This window comes from Silurus meridionalis, chromosome 14 (assembly GCF_014805685.1).
Source record: "Silurus meridionalis isolate SWU-2019-XX chromosome 14, ASM1480568v1, whole genome shotgun sequence".
Lineage (NCBI taxonomy): Eukaryota > Metazoa > Chordata > Actinopteri > Siluriformes > Siluridae > Silurus > Silurus meridionalis.
In genome coordinates, this window is record NC_060897.1 from 12,686,380 (window position 1) to 12,707,525 (window position 21,146).

At 39.8% G+C, this 21,146-nt stretch overlaps 2 protein-coding genes across 2 annotated transcripts in view; both read left to right on the plus strand.

Moving 5' to 3' along the window:
* bptf (bromodomain PHD finger transcription factor) overlaps positions 1 to 8,766 on the plus strand; it is a 29,674-nt gene extending 20,908 nt beyond the window's left edge. The window contains exons 24-32 of the mRNA XM_046866689.1: positions 77 to 2,019; positions 2,203 to 2,285; positions 2,383 to 2,608; positions 4,530 to 4,816; positions 5,049 to 5,222; positions 5,318 to 5,510; positions 5,611 to 5,695; positions 6,051 to 6,237; positions 7,985 to 8,766. Coding sequence (XP_046722645.1) covers positions 77 to 2,019; positions 2,203 to 2,285; positions 2,383 to 2,608; positions 4,530 to 4,816; positions 5,049 to 5,222; positions 5,318 to 5,510; positions 5,611 to 5,695; positions 6,051 to 6,237; positions 7,985 to 8,021 — 3,215 coding nt within the window. The 3' untranslated portion in view covers positions 8,022 to 8,766. The remainder of the gene's footprint in view (positions 1 to 76; positions 2,020 to 2,202; positions 2,286 to 2,382; positions 2,609 to 4,529; positions 4,817 to 5,048; positions 5,223 to 5,317; positions 5,511 to 5,610; positions 5,696 to 6,050; positions 6,238 to 7,984) is intronic.
* Positions 8,767 to 16,027: 7,261 nt separating this feature from the next.
* kpna2 (karyopherin alpha 2 (RAG cohort 1, importin alpha 1)) lies at positions 16,028 to 20,776 on the plus strand. Its single transcript, XM_046866928.1, has 11 exons — positions 16,028 to 16,128; positions 16,247 to 16,356; positions 16,899 to 17,039; positions 17,369 to 17,454; positions 17,572 to 17,840; positions 17,944 to 18,038; positions 18,390 to 18,653; positions 18,981 to 19,214; positions 19,547 to 19,729; positions 19,850 to 19,999; positions 20,537 to 20,776. Exons 2-11 carry the CDS (start codon positions 16,291 to 16,293, stop codon positions 20,624 to 20,626), a joined length of 1,578 nt encoding a protein of 525 aa, XP_046722884.1. The 5' UTR covers positions 16,028 to 16,128; positions 16,247 to 16,290; the 3' UTR covers positions 20,627 to 20,776.
* Positions 20,777 to 21,146: the final 370 nt, after the last annotated feature.

Sequence of the window (21,146 nt, forward strand, 5' to 3'; positions counted from 1 at the left end):
GCCAGGGAAATTTTAAGTTGTACTTGGCTTCAAGATAAAAAAAAAAAACAAGTGTTTGTGTCTGATTCTTTTCTAGCAATACAACCTGCAGCCCAGGTCGCTCAACTCTCCAGCCTTCCCTCATCTCCACCTATTCTTTCTAAATCCCAACCCACATTACAGCCAGCTACCACATCCCAAACATCAACATCATCTGCTCTAGTTCCAACCCTGCACACTCAGTTTTCTTCACCACAGGCCCCACTGCAACCACAATCCCAAATCCAATCCCAAACTCAGTCCCAACCACAAAGCCAGCCCCAAGCGCAGCTGCAGCAAACCCAGCCACAAGCCAAAACCCAACTACAGCTTCAAGGCCAGCTACAGCAACAACCCCAAATCCAGTCCCAACCCCAACTTCAGACCCAGCTGCAGCACCAAGTTCCATCACAACCCCAATTAAAGCTTCAAATCCAGTCTCAACAGCAAGCCAAAATCCAACCCCTTCAGCAACTTCAACCCCAGCAGCAGCCACAACCCCAGGCACAACTTCAGCTTCAACAGCAGTCCCAACCCCAGGCACAACTTCAGCTTCAACAGCAGTCCCAACCCCAGGCACAACTTCAGCTTCAACAGCAGCCACAACCCCAGGCACAACTTCAGCTTCAACAGCAGCCACAACCCCAGGCACAACTTCAGCTTCAACCGCAGCCACAACCCCTGGCACGACTTCAGCTTCAACAGCAGCCACAACCCCAGCCACAATTTCAGCTTCAGCAGCAAACCCAGTCCCAACCACAACTTCAGCTTCAGCAGCAAACCCATCTCCATCTTCAGCCCCATCAGCAATCCAAACTCCAGCTTCAGCCTCAACAACAACCCCAACTCCAGCTTCAACAACAACCCCAACTCCAGCTTCAACAACAACCCCAACTCCAGCTTCAACAACAACCCCAACTCCAGCTTCAACAACAACCCCAACTCCAGCTTCAACAACAACCCCAACTCCAGCTTCAACAACAACAACAACCCCAACTCCAGCTTCAACAACAACAACAACCCCAACTCCAGCTTCAACAACAACAACAACAACCCCAACTCCAGCTTCAACAACAACAACAACCCCAACTCCAGCTTCAACAACCACCACCCCAACTCCAGCTTCAACAACCACCACCCCAACTCCAGCTTCAGCCCCAACAACAACCACAGCTTCAGCCCCAACAACAACCCCAGCTTCAGCCCCAGCTTCAGCCCCAGCTTCAGCCCCAACAACAACCCCAGCTTCAGCCCCAACAACAACCCCAGCTTCAGCCCCAACAACAACCCCAGCTTCAGCCCCAACAACAGCAACTCCAGCCTCAACAACAACAACCCCAACTCCAGATTCAGCCTCAACAGAACCCCCTTCTCCATTCCCAACCACAACTTCCACCCCAACAGCAACCTCAACTCCATGCTCAGCCTCAGCAGCAACCCCAGGTTCATTCCCAGCTGCAACATCCAACTCAGCAGCCACAACTTCAGACACAGCCACAAACCCAATCACAGTCTCATTTGCCTGCTCCAACCCCTGTCCAGCCCACTTCCCCCTTACCTGTGTCTCATGTAGCCCCAGTGACTTCACCCCCAACACAAGTAGCCTCCATTGCTGTAGCCCCACAGGTAACTCAGACCACAGTATCTCAGGTTCATCCTCAGATCCAGCTCCCTGCCCAGCTCCTTAATGTTCCAGGAATCCAGCAGCAAGTCCTGTCCCACATCCAGAACCAAGTGGCAGCGCAGCTTCAGGCCCAGCATGGCACCCTTCCCCAGCAAATTAAACTGCAGCTCCCTATACAGATCCAGCAGCAGGGTGCAAGCCAGGTTCAAACGCATCAGATCCAAAATGTGGTGACTATTCAAACAACCAGTGTCCAGGAGCAACTCCAGCGCATCCAGCAGCTGCGAGATCAGCAGCAACAGAAGAAGAAGCAGCAAGAGGCTAAGAAGGAGCAGGCTCAGCAGGCTGCCAGCCAGAGCGAACTGCTGCAGAAACAGGTACGGAATTGGGAGATGTGTTAATGAACAGTAACTAAAACATCTGCACCCAGAAGATTTTAAAAAAAGTTAATAGGGCAAAAAAATAAACTTTTTGTGGTGCCTTAAGATGTAGGGTATTTTGCAAAACAAATTCAGTGTTGATTTAGATTACTACTGGTAATGATTTGACTCTGGTTCCAGGTGGTCATGAAGCAGAATGCAGTCATAGAGCACTTAAAGCAGAAGAAAGCAATGACTCCTGCAGAGAGGGAGGAGAATCAGCGGTAAAAAAAAACTATATCATGCTCCTCGCATCTATTATCATTATGACAAAGCATTTGATCTGTTGTTTAACTCTGGGGTGTATGCTCCTCTATACAGGATGATCGTGTGTAACCAGGTGATGAAGTTCATACTGGATAAGATTGACAAAAATGAAAAGCAGGCAGCCAAAAAACGGAAGCGGGAGGAGTCCGTGGAGCAAAAGCGCAGCAAACAGAACGCCAGCAAGCTCTCGGCCCTGCTCTTTAAACACAAAGAGCAGCTGAAAGCTGAGATCCTGAAGAAAAGAGCTCTGCTGGATAAGGAGTTACAGGTGGAGGTCCAGGTGAGAGCATTGCTTTTTTCTTAACATTAGATAACCCTCAATACATACAGTTCAAATAAAGGCTTATAGTGTAATTGTAGGATATAAGTGAGAGGTAAGAACATTTTGTATTGAAATTAATTATTATCCTTAGTTATGACGTATAAGAGTGGAGAAAGGTGCACACAGGTGGACTATGTTCTATGCTGTAGATGCAACCTGAAGGAGATTAGAGACTGTAAGGTGTTGGCAGGGGACAGTGTAGCTAGACAGCATCGGGTGGTGGTCTGTAGGATGGTTTTGGAGGTGAAGAAGAGGATAGTGTAGACTAAAAGAAGAATAAGATGGTGGAAACTGAAGGAGAAAGACTGTAGTGTGAGATTAAGGGGAGAAGTCGGACAGGGGCTCGGTGGTGGCGAAGAGGTGCTGGATGATTGGAAAACTACTGCAGAAGTGATAAAGGAGACTGTTAGAAAGGTACTTGTGTGACATCTGGAAATCGAAATAAAAGACACAGAAACATGGTGGTGAAATGAGGAAGTGCAGGAAAGCGCAAGGAGAAAGAGGTTGGCAAAACAGAATTGGGATCTGCAGAGTGATGTGAAAAGTAGGCAGAAGTACAAGGAGATGCGGCAGCAGGTAAAGAGGGATGTGGCGAAAGCCAAGGAAAAGGCATATGAGGAGCTGTATGAGAAGTCGGACACTAAGGAAGGAGAAAAGGATTTATACCAATTGGAAGAGGAAGAGGGACCGAGCTGAGAAGGATGTGCTGCAAGTGCAATAAAGGATGGAGATGGAAATGTGTTGACTAGTGAGGAGAGTGTGTTGAGAAGATGAAGGGAGTATTTTGAGCAGCTGATGAATGAGGAAAATAATACAGAGAAGGTTGGGTGGTGTGGAGATGGTGAAGCAGGAAGTGAATAGGATTAGTACAGAGGAAGTGAGAGCAGCTATTAAGAGGATGAAGAGTGGAAAGTCGGTTGGACCAGATGACATACCTGTAGAAGCATGGAGATGTTTAGGAGAGATGGTAGTGGAGTTTTTAACAAATTGTTTAACAAGATTTTGGAAGGTGAAAGGATGCCTGAGGAATGGAGAAGGAGTGTGCTGGTATCGATCTTTAAGAATAAGGGAGATGTGCAGACCTGCAGTAACTACAGGGGAATTAAGTTGATCAGTCACACCATGAAGTTATGGGAAAGAGTAGGGGAAGCCAGGCTGAGAGAAGAGGTGACCATCTGTGAGCAACAGTATGGTTTCATGCCAAGGAAGAGCACCACAGACGCATTATTTGCTTTAAGAATGTTGATGGAGAAGTATAGAGAAGGTCAGAAGGAGTTGCGTTGTGTGTTTGTGGATTAAGGGAAAGTGTACGACAGGGTGCCGAGAGAGGAGTTGTGGTATTGTATGAGGAAGTCAGGTGTGTCAGAGAAGTATGTGAGGGTGGTGCAGGACATGTATGAGGACAGTGTGACAGCAGTGAAGTGTGCAGTAGGAAAGACAGACTGGTTCAAGGTGGAGGTTGGACTGCATCGGCTCTGAGCCTTTTCCTGTTTGCAGTGGTGATGGACAGGTACGTGCTGGAGAGAAGGGGAATGGTTTGGACATGTGCAAAGGAGGGACATGGGGTATATCGGTAGGAGAATGCTGAGAATGGAGCCGCCAGGAAGAAGGAAAAAAGGAAGGCCAAAGAGGATGTTTATGGATGTGGTGAATGAAGACATGCAGGTAGTTAGTTTTAAAGAGGCAGATGTAGAGGACAGGGGGGTATGGAGACGGATGATCCGCTATCCCCTAATGGGAGCAGCTGAAAGAAGAATTATTATCCTTAGTTAATTGATGTAGTAAAAAACTGGACAGTTGTTCGCCATTTTAATTAGTGCTCCAGTATTTGACTTTTTTTTTTTTTCCGCTTACATTCCTGTTTCCCTGTTACTTTCAGGAGGAGCTAAGAAAAGATCTAAACAAGCTTAGGAAAGAGAAGGAGAAAGCTCAGGCTGCAGCATCTCAAGCAGCCGCCACAGCCATTAGTGCTCAGGCAGCTTCACTCTCCACGCACTCCTCCACGGTCACTTCACCCCCCTCCAGCCACAAACGCAAACGAGACGAGGATCGCGATGCCGTTTTGTCCAAGAGCAAGAAAAAGAAGATGATCTCCACTTCGTCGAAAGACAGCAAGAGAGACACAAAACTGTACTGCGTATGCAAAACGCCCTACGACGAATCCAAGTAAGTACCTCATGTCGGAGCATTTAGTTTGAATATTAGCAAAGTTTTGCATGTTCGTCAGGTGATGATTTCTTTAAAAAAAATTAACTTCTAGTTCATAATGAAATTCAAAACCCGGTTTGAAATAAGCCACATATTCTTATGCGATCATAAACAATACATTTTTTTTATATTGTCACTTATTGTCAGTATGTGGTGATAAAACATTGTGGATATCTTTCTTTGGTTACAGGTTTTATATTGGCTGTGATCTCTGTTCAAACTGGTACCATGGTGAGTGTGTGGGCATCACAGAGAAAGAGGCCAAGAAGATGGATGATTACATCTGTATGGAATGTAAACGAGCACAGGAAGGCAGCTCAGAGGAGCTCTACTGCATTTGCAGAACACCATACGATGAATCCCAGTATGTGATTTGTTTGTTTATCTAAATATTGCAAAAATTGACTATTATCATTATGCATTTTTGAGGTTGATACACGCTTCTGATTTTGTGTTTAGGTTCTACATTGGTTGTGATCGCTGCCAGAACTGGTACCATGGACGCTGCGTGGGCATTCTGCAGAGTGAGGCGACGCACATTGATGAATATGTGTGCCCTCAGTGCCAGTCTACAGAGGAGGCCATGACCGTCTTGTCCCCGCTCACAGATAAGGATTACGAGGGTTTGAAGCGAATCCTCCGCTCCTTACAGGTGACTGAACAATCAGAATTCTTTTTTTTTTTTTACACTTTGTAAATGCTGTGGTTGTTTTGTGTTGCTGAAAATAAGTCTGTATTCGTCTGACCTTTAGGCCCACAAAATGGCATGGCCGTTTTTGGAACCAGTGGACCCTAATGATGCTCCAGATTATTATGGGGTCATAAAGGAACCAATGGGTAAGAGCATTTGGCATGCATTTTAATCTCATAACACACAATGGGTTTGTGTCTTGTGGCAAAACTGTGAGGTTACGCTGTTGTAGCCCATAGCAACATAGTTGGCACAGCAACACGCATATTCAGTTTTTCTTGTTTGTTTGTGGGGTTTCCTCCACTTTTTTAGCTGCTCCTGTGCATAGAAATGAATTGGGCAAGAAAGAAAACTTACTCTGGTCGATGTAAAAGTGCAGCTGATATAAGCAGATAAACCTTTTTAGAATTGTCTGTGAACATGATCCAGGTTACGTTCCAACATCACTGTATGTGAACTGCAACTTCCAGGATGCCAAATCATTTCCTTTCTCGCCTATAGATCTCTCCACGATGGAACAGAGGATACAGAAACGGTTTTACAGCAAGCTAACTGAATTTGTAGCGGACATGACCAAAATTTTCGACAACTGCCGCTACTACAACCCCAGCGACTCACCTTTTTACCAGTGTGCCGAGTTCTTGGAATCCTTCTTTGTACAGAAGCTCAAAGCTTTCAAAGCAAGCAGGTAGGAAAGTCTTAGATCTCACTGCATGTGTGTGCTCGCTGGGTTTTAACTGGTGATGCAGTTTTAAAGTGCCCTTGTTGGTGTTTTAGTGCTATAGTCTTATTTAGCACCGTAGGCAAAAATACGCCTTGTTTTTATATACGTTTATAACGAATGTGTTTCAGATTACAGTGTCTGGAGTTATTTGTTTATTTATTTATTTATTTTCTTTCATCTTGTTCTTGTACAGGTTGTGTCCAATCAGTTTGCTCTCTCAAATGCATTTGTCCCTCCCTCTCATAATTAATAATGGGATGGATATAATTGTAGTTTGTATTAGTACACGTTTAAATAATGAGCCTGATATGTGAATAATTGGATTCAACTACAGGCTCAATCTAATACTCGTATTTAGCAGATTTGATAAGCTCCTGTTGGTTTAGTCTGCTTCGATTTGCTTAGAGGGTGAAATATTTGTTTCTGTTTCAAAAGGAACTGCGTTGACGTATATAATCAAATCACAGTTCTCATACCAATACACAGGGCACTTTAAAACCAAGCAGATTTCTCATTAGTAATTTTACTTTCACCGTTTGCGCTCATTTGCGGGCTCAACGCGAATCCGCATGCCGACATCGTGCGTAGTTAAGCGTCTGAAATGTCCCGTGCGCTTTTGCTCCATCTCGGTGTTGTGCACGTCATTCACGTCACTCATTCTTCTTTTGCAGATTGATGTCTTGAGTCTGACGTATAGATGGAGTCTATGCTGAAGGGGTGGAGTTTCTCTTTTATAGATTCAAGGAACTTGCTGTTTTATGAGCAGCTGAAACTCCACGATTTTTATATTTAAGTTAATTCAGTAATATTTTTCATTAGGGGGGGTTGGGTAGGGGGGAGACGATGAATCATTACAACCCAAAAGTGTCCCAAGCATGGCTACATTGACAGTCACAGAATGGCAGCCATGTGGTGTAACAACAAAAACAAAAGATATGTCTTAATCATTTTTATTTCAAATGGGGTTTTTTTGTTTGTTTTTTTGTTTGTTTTTTATTAACGCTCTTGTTAATAATGTTCAAGTACTGGTAATTATGATATTTTATTTGTATATGCCTAACAACAATGCCTTGTTTTCCTCAAATGTGTTTACTTTGGCACCGGTGAAATATTTTGTATATTTTATTGTAAGATGAAGTGGATTAGTCTCTGATGCAGCCTTTTCCGGTTCATCCGCTCGTCCTGGATCAGTGAGTTGGTTCCGACATGTGTTCTCAGAGGAGAACAAATCTTGTTCATTATTCATCTGCAATATTTTGACAGTGGAAAAGTAATAAAAAGCTTGTATTTAAAACATGGCAGATTCTGGTTTGAATTCCTTTTGTGAAGGATTTTACTGTAAAAAAAAAAATGGTGATAAAGAATTGGATAATTGAATATTTTGTGTAGTGTTGCTATACCATGATATTTCACATCTTTTTTTTTTTTTTTTATGCCAGTGACCCATATTTATCTACAAAATTACTTACAGAAAAGATTCCGTTCAAAAAATAAAGGGACAAAAAGGATTTTCTTGCTGATTTTATGCCACCATGGCTGCCATGTCTCAGCTCATCACCCTTCAGTCATTGCATACGTGTGCTTTTGCTATCTGTCTCATTTCATTTTTTTGTCTCGTTTTGTTTTTTTTCTTTTTCTCGTGTCATGTCCGCTCTTCAATAAAAAACATCAAACAGCTTCACTTCAGTTTGCTCTCTTTTGTATTCTGTAGGTCTCATAACAACAAACTACAGTCTTCAGCTTCATAGAATACAACCACACGTGGTGCTAACGCACGTCTCTAAAGGATTTTTTTTTTGAGGGGGGTGGGGTTGAGTGGGAATTGGTGGTAAACTTTGAACAGTCAATCCAAGGGAACCAGGCATCTTCCAAGTCAAGGATATGCCCTACACATTCTCCATTTTCTTTCTCTTTCGACACAAACTGACGGTTCTTCCCCAGTCGACCAGCAACGCACATGACTGCAGTGTTTAAAGCAGCATCTCTTTGACTCCCCCTGCTCTCTGACTGTGGAGTGAACGGGCAGCGGAGGGATTACATGAAGCATTTTGTAACATTTGTTACCTCAAATCAATGACTTTTGGATGAACCTCCTGTTTTTTTGTTTGTTTTTTTCTTTTTTTTTTTTTTATCCTGTTTGCATAATCGAGGTTCCAGGTCTACATATACCTTTCATGACAATAGACATGTTTTCATGTGATGTGCAAGAATTAGGTGGGTCCTGGACACGACTGACTGTGTTTGACAAGCAGTTGGTTTTGTGGTGGATTAGAGGTCAGGATGCCTGAAAAAGAGCAAACTTTATTCCGGTGCAGGTTTTTTGCTGTTTCATGCCTGACTCACTGAAACAGCTGAAAAACCAAGATCAGTTAAAAGGCATTCTGTTTGTATGTCTCTTCTTCCTTTTTCTTTTTTTTTCCTTTTGTAATACAGTTGAATTATTGATGTATATGAATCGTAAATAAATGGAAAGAGTTGTCTTTCCCACACTGATGAATGTCTCTTCATTTTTTTTTTTTTTTTTATTATATTATTATTAAATATCTGCTACTTTTTATGGTTTTCTTGAGGTCTTATGATCATAAGCTTTTATGTTTCAAATATGATAATATTCAAATTATATTTTACTAATTGTGCTAAAAGCCTTGTACGTGGCCAAATGATCAAAGAGTTATGTAAACACATTCATATGTGCTTTATGATTCATACATTTGCTGTTATAATAATCTTCACTCTTTTGGAAAGATGGTTCACTATGGAGTGTGTTTGTGGAGATTTGTGACCATTCAGCCACAGGGGCATTAGTAAGTGTACAGGTGTACAGTAGGTGGAGATCAGAGCTCTGTAGCAGGCCACTATACCTTTCAAGAAATCAAGATTCCTTTCAACCCATGTACACCGTATCTTCATGGAGCTCGCTATTTGAGCTTACAGTTTTTCTCAAACGCTAAAACACATTTCACAAACGTTTCCTCCATGTTCCCCAATGTCTAAACACAACACCCTTTTCTAAAGCTACATAAACACAACCACACATTCTCACATTTTCAAAAATGTAAACACTATACACATCATTACACACTACAGCAAAACAATTGAAAACAATGCATAATTTGTGAGAAGGGTATTTGTTTCATAACTGCCAATGCATATTTTTGAAACTTTACAGTAATGGATGTTCTTAGATCTCTGCAGAGGATTAGGCATTTAGATTTGAGAGTTTCATATGAAGAGTATAAATCTATAGTAAATTCTGCATGTACACTACTGTAACACAATTCAATGCAAAAACAGGATCTATTGCACACAACAGTACTCTTGAAAACATGATCAGGGTGTGAAGTTTTTTTATTTACTTTATTCACACCACACACACACACCACGATCACTGTGGGGCATCATGTTGCTGAGCTGCATCGGGCCACATCACCTCATCCACATCGCAGGCTATATTGTCTCTTGCCAGGCACCGTGGGAAAAACGCCCTGGAATGGCGAATCCATCCTTGGAAGGCCTCCACTGGGATGTCAACACAGGCCAGCTCCATTGCCCTTAGGAGGTTCTATCTAGTGTATGGTTGTCTGTCATAAACCTTCCATCTCCATGATGAGAAGAACTCCTCTATAGGGTTCAGGAAAGGGGAGTATGGTGGCAGACAGACGTTTAAAAAGTGGTTACTGTTGGTGGTGAACCACTCTCTGATTTGGTTTGTTTTGTGTAAGCGTACATTGTCCCAAATGATCACATAAATTTGATGTGCGGGCCCAGGATGGTGTTGTTGGCGGTCTAGGAGGATGTCTTTTAGCTTCTCTAGGAAGGTGAGGAGACGTTGGGTGTTGTAAGACCCAAGGACAGCATGCCGGTAGACAAGCCCCTCCAAACCCATGGCCGCACAAAGAGTAATATTACCCCCCCCGTTGGCCAGGAACCTCGGTGATGGCTCTTTGGCCAATGATGTTACGGCCTCTTTGCCTTAGTTTCTGCAGGTTGAAGCCAGCCTCATCCAGGAAGAGGTACTCATAAGGCCTGGCCATCGTGTCCAACTGTAATATCCTCTGTGAAAATGTGAAAGTGCACAGGTGTTCAGAACAACAGTTAATCGGGTAGCACAGTATTGTCCAGAAGTAATGTAGGCCACTGAGCAACACAGTATGTCTACTAACTGTACTGTAAACATGGATGTATACTTACTTGCACATACTCGTAACGTAGGTCTTTGTGTCGCGCAGAGTTGCGCTCAAAGGGAACCCTATAGACCTGTTTCATCCGCATCTTTTGGCGCCGGAGAACTCGGTCTATTGTGGCCAAGCTGACATCATCAATGCTCTCAAAGTTGACATTATCGGCAATGACTTTGTCTCTGATCTCCCGGAGTCTGATGAGGTTGTTCTCACGAACCATATCCACAATGAGGGCGTAGTCCTGCTTCAGCCATTGTCATGCCATGGACAATGACATGGTCAATGACTGTTGCTCGCATCTCGTCCGTAATGATGTTGCGAGGTTGTCTTGCTCTCCCTCCTGGACCTTCTCCTCTCCCTTGTTGGCCTGCTCCTCTTCCTCCTCTGATTTGAACTCCTCTTTCTCGTTGGCCTGCTACTCTTCCTCCTCTGATTTGAACTCCTCTTCCTCGTTGGCCTGCTACTCTTCCTCCTCTGATTTGAACTCCTCTTCCTCGTTGGCCTGCTCCTCTTCCTCCTCTGATTTGAACTCCTCTTCCTCGTTGGCCTGCTCCTCTTCCTCCTCTGATTTGAACTCCTCTTTCTCGTAGGCCTGCTCCTCTTCTTCCATGGCCAGCTCTTCTCCTCCTCTGACTCGAATTCCTCTTCCCCTGACTCTGCCTTCATCCATTGTGTTTGTTTGGAATCTTCAGCAAACTGTGCACTCTGAACTTGCTTTTGTACATGTGGTCACAGCATTAGCAACAAGTGTCTTCAATTTTGAGTCGTTGTGTGTAATGAATGACGCCGGGTGTGTTCATTGTGTTCAAATATTGCTGACTGTGGCAAGCATTTTGCATCACATGAGCTTTCATTTGAGAATATGAGCAGAGTTCTTTTGCAACTTGTGTTTTAGCCAAAAAAAATGTGTTAAGATTTATGAGAACGGAGGATTGTGTTTAGTGAATTGTGTCTTCATGTGAAATGTGTTTATGATATTGGAAAATGATGGCTAGATTTAGTAAATGTGTTTAGACAACTGGTCATTTGGTTTAGAGGATTGGCTTTTGTGTTTTTAGCATTTGAGAAAAACTGTAAAAAGAAAAAATCAGATGTCCCAACCCTACTGAACAACTTTGGGATGAAATAGAACACTGACAGCACCCCAGGCCTCCTCACCTACATCTGTATCTGACTATTTAAGCCCTTGTGGCTGATGAACACAAATGTCCACAAGCACTGTCCAAAATCTCACATCTTCCCAGAAGAGTGAAGGGAATTAGAAGAGCAAATTGGGACTAAATGTGGAATACAATGCTAAAAAAGCACATACTGAACTTATGACCAGGTGTCCGCAAACTTTTGCCAATTTGGTATAGTTAATTTCTCTTTGCTTTATAAATATGTCTGTAAATTACGTCCATACGTTGAACAGGCACAAGTTTACTAAAATTAGTTATGAATTAAGTTATTAAAAATGTACCCAAAGTAATAACTGTTTATAATAATAAATTAATAATGTGCCACTTTTGGACTATTTTTGTCATTATAATAAAATGTTAGATTATTTTTTACTTGCTGGAGAGTATTTAACAAACAATGAAGTTAATTTAGCTTTAACACATTTTTTACACTCCAGGTACAATCAGGTTTTTATTAAAGCACATAGCACTTCTGTGCTCTTATTTAACAATTTAAATTATGCTTTATTTTGTAAGAAATTGTTTATTCCTTGTGCCTTGTGTTTCAGTTTTCCTCCATGGTAGTATCTAGAGGAACAGTCCCAGTTTATAGCAGTTATTACTAAAGTCAAAACAGGAACAAAATTGTTTTGTTGTCGATCAGCAACATTAACTTTACATAATTTAAAATGAGGTGTCCCACATTAATAAATTAATTTGAATCATTAGCAAATTTCTGTTGTAAGAGTAATAAAACATGTCAATACCAGCTGTTATAGGAAAATTTGCTACACATCTGGCCACATCCTCCAGCCCAGTGTTTAATGTTTTCTTGTAACAGAAGTCCATAAAAAATTATTACCTTCTTCTTAACTCGTATTCATATAGCCTGCAATCCTAATAAATTTTGCATTTTATTTCAGAAAACCTTTACAAACACTGTTAATTTACATTTTATATATAATCCAACACCTATAATAGTGCCTCTCTCTCTCTCTCTCTCTCTCTCTCTCTCTCTCTCTTTTATATATATATATATATATATATATATATATATATATATATATATATATATATATACACACACACACACACACACACACACACACACACACAGTCAACCCCGGGAATCCGCAGCGGCCCCGAATGTTCAGGAACGTTAGGAATAACATTTTAAATGTTTTTACTAACAAATTTCATAAAAAAAAGTTTAAACACATTATTGTATTGTGTTGAGTATGCATCAAAAAATGATATATATATGATAAACTGATAAACTGATTTATTTTAAGATGAAATGCCTTAAGATGAGATGCCACCTCCTGGAGGAAAACTGAAGCTCAGGTTACTGTCTGTGTGGGATCTGGTGTTGTTCTTACTCTGTGTTGGTTTTTTTTGAGTGTCCAGTTCCCCCTAATGTCACTATCCAAAACATCCAGACTGGCAATGATAAATTGGCCACTCGGTGTGAGTGAGTGTGATCTTGTGCCCTCATCCTGTATCACCAGAATTGGCTCCAGATCCACATGAACCCATGCCTTCGATCCTTCTATTTTAATATGATTTAAGTTTGGGAGTGGAATATAAATAAATATTCAAAACATTAAATGTACTTTGAACACTGTATGAACATCTTTAACAAGAAGGAGGGAATGGTTGTTCAGTGTATAAGATGTTGGACTTCTGATCAGAAGGTAATTTGCTCAAATCCCAGCACTAATCTGCCACCGCTGGGCCATAAACCCTCAATTGCTCAGCTGTATAACTGTGATAACTATAAGTCTCTCTGGATAAGAGTGTCTGCCAAATTCTGTAAATGTAAGTAGAGGATGGTGGACCATGGTGACGTTACACAAAAAACAAGACAAGAGCAAATCTTATCTGAAGACTTGCAATAGCAGGACTGTCGTATTAAAAGAGCAACAGAAAAATCTGGCCCTAACAAAAAGATATAAATAAGCTTAGCTTAGGAAAATGTGTTACAGTCTCATGACATAAATTAAAACATTCTGAGTGTAATTGTAAAAAAAAGTAACTTAAATGAATAAGTTATTTATACTCAAATTAACATGGGCATGGAAAAATATTGCTGCTTTATGCAAATGTATATTTATTATTAGTGAAACCATCATCAACATAGAACATGAAGACAAAATATCCTTGTAAATGTTTTAAAGTAATTATTGTGTTTTTAATTACGTGAATCATCAGGAAACCAAATGGAATTTTTGCTATGTTTCCACAGACGTTTTTCTTTTTTTTATTATTATAGTTTTATTGATTTCTTATTAAAACATAAACAAAACAACAACAGAGCCGATCAGTCAACACACACAGCATGCATTCAAGCTTATTAATAACAATATAACAACAATATATTGTTAAAGTAAAGTAACGTTTATAAGAAAGTTACTATGGAAAGGCAAAGGGTGAAAAAGAAAAAGTCAGGGCTATGGTCATGCTTGTTCAAGTAAATCATACAAAGGGGCCCATATACAAAAGAATAAATCAGATTTGTTCTGCAAGTCATATGTAAGTTTTTTCAAAGGGAGAAGAAAATACATCTTCATAGTTGGTACCTGTGGTGATGACTATAGAATAAATATACATTTCTTTGCCATATAAGTTGACATTTAATAAAGAGTGTGAGTCAGTAGAGAAATCTAATGATGTTTTGCAGTTTAGTATATAATATATAGTTGGAGACATAGTAAATTTTCCAGCCAGCGTTTTCTGAACCATAACATGTACCTCATGCCAAAAAGGTTTGATGTTCTTACAGTCCGAAAATAAATGCAGCAACGTTCCTATTTCAGATTTACATTTAAAACACAGCTGAGATACATTTGGGTACATTTTATGGAGGTGTTCTGGGGTAAGATATATTCTGTATATGAATTTGAAGGTTTGCCTCTGCACTCAAATATAGAGAGCCATTCAACATTAGTAAAAGGTTGGCCCATATTCCTTTCCCAAATCTTTCTTAAAGGATTTAAAGGGCTTCTGATAACAGAGAATACAGATAGGAAATCTAAGCCTTAGTGCTTTCAGAAGAAGAGAAAGACTATTTTCAATATCAGAAAGTTCCCAGTGATTTTTCTCCACTCTCATTTCAGACTGAATAAAATTATGTAATTGGAGAGATTTAAAAAAAATCTGTTTGCAAATTTGGAAATCTATTCTCAAAAGATTTACAAACCTTGGCTAATAAGTCAGGGAAATCAGGGTTTAAAGCGATTGGTGATTGCATGGACACATTCTTGGGGACGTTGAGATCTGGCATCTTCCAAGCCAAAAGAGTGATTAATAACAAAGAGTTTCCAGTTACTGAGTAGACCTCCCTAACGTTATGAATAAATGGGTGGATGTAAGCATTCTTGGCGTGCATCCAAAAGATTCCATACTGACTCACAAGGAGTCTGTATCATTTAAGAAATATCTAAGCATTTGTTAAATCTGAGCAGCCCAATAATAGAGCTGCATGTTGGACAAAAAAACACCCCCACACTCGATTGGCTTGAGAATTGAAGCAAGTTTGATCCTTGATTTTTTAGTATTCCATATAAACTTACCAATAGCCATATTCAGATCTTTAAAAAAAAGTTCTGATTTAAATAACAGGGTATACACTGAAATAAATAGAGTAAATGGGGGAGTATATTCGTTTTCAATGTGTTAATTCTTCCAAAGACAGAAATTGGTAAAGGGGTCCACCTATTTATATCTTGCTATTAAGGGTGAGTAGTTTTTAGAGAATAAATAATTTAACTCAGAGGTTATATGTATGCCCAAATAGAGAAACAAAAAGTGATGTGAAAGGGACATTGTGAGTTAACAGGTTGTGCGGTATCCAAGAATACAACTTGGGATTTTCCTAAATTTATTTTACCCCCAGGATGCCATTATGCAGGATATATATATATATATATATATATATATATATATATATATATATATATATATATATATATATATATATATATATGGTTAATGTTTTAAAATATTGCTTATCGTGTGCATCTTATGCATGTATCAATTGAAATGTGACCTTATTTAAAACCATTTTAATAGTTTTTTAAATAGCTAATACCTAATGAAAGAAAAGAACGCGTACAGTATTAGGTAAAGCAACAACCTTTTTGAACTGTAGAAGCTCCGCCCAGTTTTTGTTTGAAACTGCTGTGACGTATTGTTTCTATATTATTGCTTTTGTAAGAAAAAATAAATCAACCCTTTTTTTTTTTGCTTTAGTTTCTCTTTGATTTTCATTTCTCTACATCTCTACTTTGGTCAGTTTAAAGTCAAACTCAGTCAAAAAAAGTCATATATAATGTCGCGATAATACACGTGACTTGCGCGTACGCCACGCTTCCTGGGCGACATGTGATTTTTCAAACAGACCAATGGAGCGCTGCTTTTGCTCAAATTGTCCAATAGGAGCGGTCTTTGCCGGCAATTTAAAGGTCTTTACTGCGCCGCTCTAGCGCACATTTTCTCTGCGGTCATAGTTAGAGGCATGTCACTGGTTTACACCGCTTTTTAAAAAAATATATATATATTTATATGTTACAGTCTTATTTCTAAATCTTTTATTTGTGCTAAAGTTGCTAATTTTTGATTTTTTCTTTTCAGGTTTATATGTTTACTCGGTTTTCTTAAGGAAACTCGTGTTGAAAATGTCTGCAGTTAACGAGTGCGGCGCGCGTCTGAATCAGTTCAAAAACAAAGGGAAAGATGTAGCGGTAAGTGGTGAAATTTCTTTGGATGTAAAACTGATGAATTTCAGCTCAAAATGGTCTTTTACGTTGTAAGTGTTTCTGGCGCATTTTGGTGCTTCGAAAAAAAAAAAAAAAAGGGGTAGGGGACATCATGCTTTTATTTTATTTTTTTCTTTCCTGTCCACTGCCTCTTCCACTGTCCCCTCTAATGGTCTTTTCTACTTTCTCCCATACTGTATCCCCTGCTGTCTCCTCCACAGCCTGTTCCTCTGTCTCCTCCTCTGAGCTGACAATCTGTGTGTGTTGGGGGTGGGGGTCTGATCCTTGGGTGCCCAGAATGAATTTTTTTTTTTTCCTCCTGATATCTTTTGTAATGATCAATAAATTCTTTAACATCGCTGAGGTCATTAATAGAGTTGAATTTGTTCAAGCTAAAAGTTGCAAAGTATTTGGAGAGTTCTCTCATTATCCTCAGATTATCCTATTGTGATCAAGTGATTTTTCATTCAGGAATCATAAAATGCTTGCAGTGAGATTTCTGATCAACTCTGTACATGTACTTGCAGGAGCTTCGACGACGGAGGGTGGAAGTAAACGTTGAGCTTCGTAAAGCGAAGAAAGACGAGCAGATTTTGAAGAGGAGGCATGTGAGCACTAAGCCTGATGATGCCACCTCACCTCTTCAAGAGAAACTCCAGAACTGCCAGGTAACCAAGAAATCTAGAAAGAGACCTGTAGAGGTGTAGATGGATTTAGTCTGTAAATAAGCGCCATTTATTTTCTGTTTTAATTGTTTTTCAATACTTTGTTTAAGCCATGCCCATGGATATTAATCCCAGATACTCATTTCCCATAGGAAAACTTGTATGTGTAAAACTTTATTTATAAAACATTTTATAACTTATATAATTAATATAAATGTAGGTTTTCTCATTATGTATACTCTGGGGTAACTAAATGATGCCTTTCCCCATTTTGATTGTTAGCAGTATGGTGTACTGTAAAATAGAGTTGGCTAAAATGTGTTATGCGACAGGGTCAGACCTGGACATTGGAGGAGATTGTTGTTGGAATTAACAGCTTTAAATCTGAAGTTCAGCTGGAGGCAACCCGAGCTGCAAGGTGAGTCTGCTCATAATTTGTAGTTTTGTAATGAAAATCCATTTCCCACCATACCCCCAATTTGTCTGTCTTTTGTTATGGTGTTTTTATTAATTTTTTTTATTTCTCCATTTTTAGGAAGCTGCTGTCTAGAGAGAGACACCCACCCATTGAACGGATCATCAGTGCAGGCCTGATCCCCAAGTTTGTAACCTTCCTGGGTATGTTTGAGTGTCCAGCTATTCAGTTTGAAGCAGCCTGGGCTCTGACTAACATTGCGTCTGGGACGACGGAACAGACTAGAGCCGTGGTGGAACAAGGCGCCATTCCAGCTTTTATTAAATTAATTTCATCCAGTGATACTGATGTTAGCGAACAGGCTATCTGGGCCCTGGGGAATATTGCTGGTAAGTGAGGAATTGCAAATCTGCAACATAAATAGTAATAAACAAACGGTTATTTATTTTTCTATTGGATTTTGAAATTTTTTTTTTGTCTTGTCCTTTTTAGGTGATGGTGCTATGTATAGAGATCTAATAATCAAGCATGGTGCGCTCAAGCCACTTTTGCACCTGCTTTATGTGAATGACCTTGACGTCCATAATGTAAGTTGAAAAAGTTACTCTTGAAGACCATTCAGTGGCACATTAATTGCTGCTTGCAAATTTCAGCAGGGTTGGGATGCACACAGTTCTAGTTTATGTAAAGCTGCATGTTGTACCTTTTTTTTTTTTTTTTTTTTTTTTTTTTTGTTTAATCATCCTTTAGGCTGAATTTTAAAATAATTCTCGAATGTCATGCTTAAAATTCCATTGTTGTAATTGATAAATTCATAACACAAGCAATTGCAACTGTAGTAATTGCTTCTTACCACTAGGTTGTGTCAAAACTCCAGTGATTTTATTATAATTCTTTTCTTTTTTTTTTTTTTGTTTGTTTGTTTGTTTGGGGGACAGCCTGTGTACCTGAAGAACATCACTTGGACTTTGTCTAACCTGTGTCGCAACAAGAATCCGGCGCCACCTCTTGATGCTGTGATCCAGATGCTGCCCCTCATACTCCGCCTGCTGGGTCATAAAGACCCTGAGGTGCAGGCAGATGCTTGTTGGGGCATGTCCTACCTGACTGATGGTCCTAATGAACGGATAGAAGTGGTGATCCAGACTGGTGTGATTCCCAGTCTCATGTACCTGCTTCAACATGGAGCGATTTCTGTTGTGGTGGGTAAACTGTTGGGTCTAAACCTGTTTTATATTAAATCACTATTAAATTCTCAAGTCTGGTTAACCTTGTGTTTAATTTTCCAGAAAACAATACCTCAGTTTATGCTAGAATGAGCATGTTAATGTAGCATTAGCCTTGTATCGCTATATCACGTTGAAGTGGTTAAATATAATTGATTATAAAGTACATTGATTATTGTAGTTTATTTGCGCCCCCACCACCACCACACATGCACACAAAATAAAATAATCAATAAATAATTCACAATTTATTTCTTTAAAAAGTACAGCGTTTAACCCCAGACTATATATCTATATCTTCAGACTCCTGCCTTGCGCACGATCGGCAATATTGTGACTGGCACAGACGAGCAGACACAGATGGTGCTGGATGCTGGGATCCTCCCCTTATTTAAAGGCTTCTTGCAGCATAACAGGAGCAACATTCAGAAGGAAGCTGCCTGGACCCTGTCCAACATCACAGCCGGGAAAGACTCTCAGATCCAGGAGGTCATTAATGCCGAACTGGTCCCATGCCTGGTGGATGTACTCAGAAGGGTATGTTGAGTGCTGTGATTGGTCGGGAGCACAAGCTAAATAAGTTGGCAGAACCTTAGTGGTTTTGACACAATGAATTAATACACAAACTTAAAACTTCAACTTAACGCAAAAGCTTGCATTTGGTTTTAAGTTGAAATAATGAACTCCTTTCGAAACCAGAAATCCAGTAGGTTGGGATGGGTGATTTTAAAAAATGCAATTATAATTTTTTTTTCAGCTTGCGCCATGTATAATTTCAGTTGCAGGAGTTTTTGCAAAGCAGTTGTATTTTTCATTAAAAGGGAATGAATGAAATGAATAAATGAATCACTGAATCTTGCCATGTGCAGGGAGATTACAAGACTCAGAAGGAGGCAGTTTGGGCTGTGACTAACTTCACCAGTGGGGGCACCATAGAGCAAGTTATCTATCTTGTGCAGGCCAATGTCCTGGAGCCACTGCTCAATCTACTGACTGTCAAGGACAGCAAGACTATTTTGGTCATTTTGGATGCAGTCAGTAATATCTTCCTGGTATGTCACCTATGCACAAATATAATGTAATACTATTAATATAATGTAGATCTTTCATGTGTATATAAATATATATGGTGGATTTTGTTTGCGTGCATTAACTCCTCGTTTAATCACTAGGCTGGAGAGAAGATTGGGGAGACTGATAAGCTGTGTCTGATGATTGAAGAATGCGGTGGTTTGGATAAAATCGAAGCTCTGCAGACACATGAAAACGAAATGGTGTACAAGGCAGCACTAAACATAATTGAGAAATACTTCACTGGAGAGGTGAGTCCATTAAAGAGGGCTGAACATTTGAGTGCCTTTTCGATCCTATTGCTTTACGTTTTCATTAAGGGCAAAGTCCTCCCTTAAACCAATCAAATGTTTTATATAGAAATGTTTAGCATTAGCTCTCGTAACTCCTGTTTATGCCCATGTTGTGAGCTGTGCTGCCGTCTATGGCAGTTACAATGGTGAATAAAAGGAGAAAATATTTAGAAAATCAAACAAAAGGTATGATAAAATAAATTTGGGTTTTTTGGGCAACACAATGATGTTTTGAATTTGAATGCTGAATTTTGGACCCTACAAATGAAAGTTGAAGCTTTGGGGCCTATAGAGCTAGAATGTGAGCATTTTTATTGCTCTCTTCAGTTAGAAATGAAGTGAAATATGTATGTAAGTGGCAGTGATCATATGGTAGTTAAACATTGTTAATAATGTGGGTAATTATTTTTTTTGCTAAATTGAAAACCCAACCATGCTGATTTTTTTTTTTTTATTTTATGAAATAATAAATAAATTTCTTTTTTTTTTCTCCAGGAGGACTGTGAGGAATCTATTGCCCCTGAAGTCACAGATGAAGGCTATGCATTTCAGATCAATGATAACCAAGGCACTTTCAATTTCTAGATGCTTTCTAGGTCTTTTTTTTTTTTTTTTTTCCCCTTTTCATGTACTTCTGTTCTGTATGTTTGTCTGTAGTTCAATCTTCTGTTCTATGAAGCTGTACATATGGAACTGTCTGTTTTATTACTTTGTAAATAAAGTAAGTATAAACCATTTGGCATTTGTGTTAATCTTGTGGGCTAGTGGAGTTTACTCCAGTTTGGGATTTCTGCTGAAATTTTAGGAAAGAGTGAAATTTGTGAGTTCTTGGGGATTCGTGGGAGTTGGGCATTTGTGCTGAATTATTGGGTTGGTGGTAAATGGGGTGTTTGTGCTGATTTGATAAAGTTGACTCTTTGTGTCTGAAGAATGCAGGGCTTTTGATTTTATCTTTTATTTATTTTAGGGTTTAATGGGAGTGGGAAATGTGTGGGGTGTTTGCTCAGTTCTTGGGAAGTTATTGGTAAGTGGGGCATTATTGTTGAATTTTTGGGCATTAATGGGAGTGAGGCATGTGTGCTTAATTCATGGGGATTAATGGGTG

Coding starts and splice junctions, on each gene's coding strand:
- kpna2 (XM_046866928.1), top strand. CDS start 16,291: ATGTCTGCAGTTAACGAGTGCGGCGCGCGTCTGAATCAGTTCAAAAAC. Junction 16,357..16,898: donor ACAAAGGGAAAGATGTAGCG/GTAAGTGGTGAA, acceptor ATGTACTTGCAG/GAGCTTCGACGACGGAGGGT. Junction 18,654..18,980: donor ATGGAGCGATTTCTGTTGTG/GTGGGTAAACTG, acceptor CTATATCTTCAG/ACTCCTGCCTTGCGCACGAT.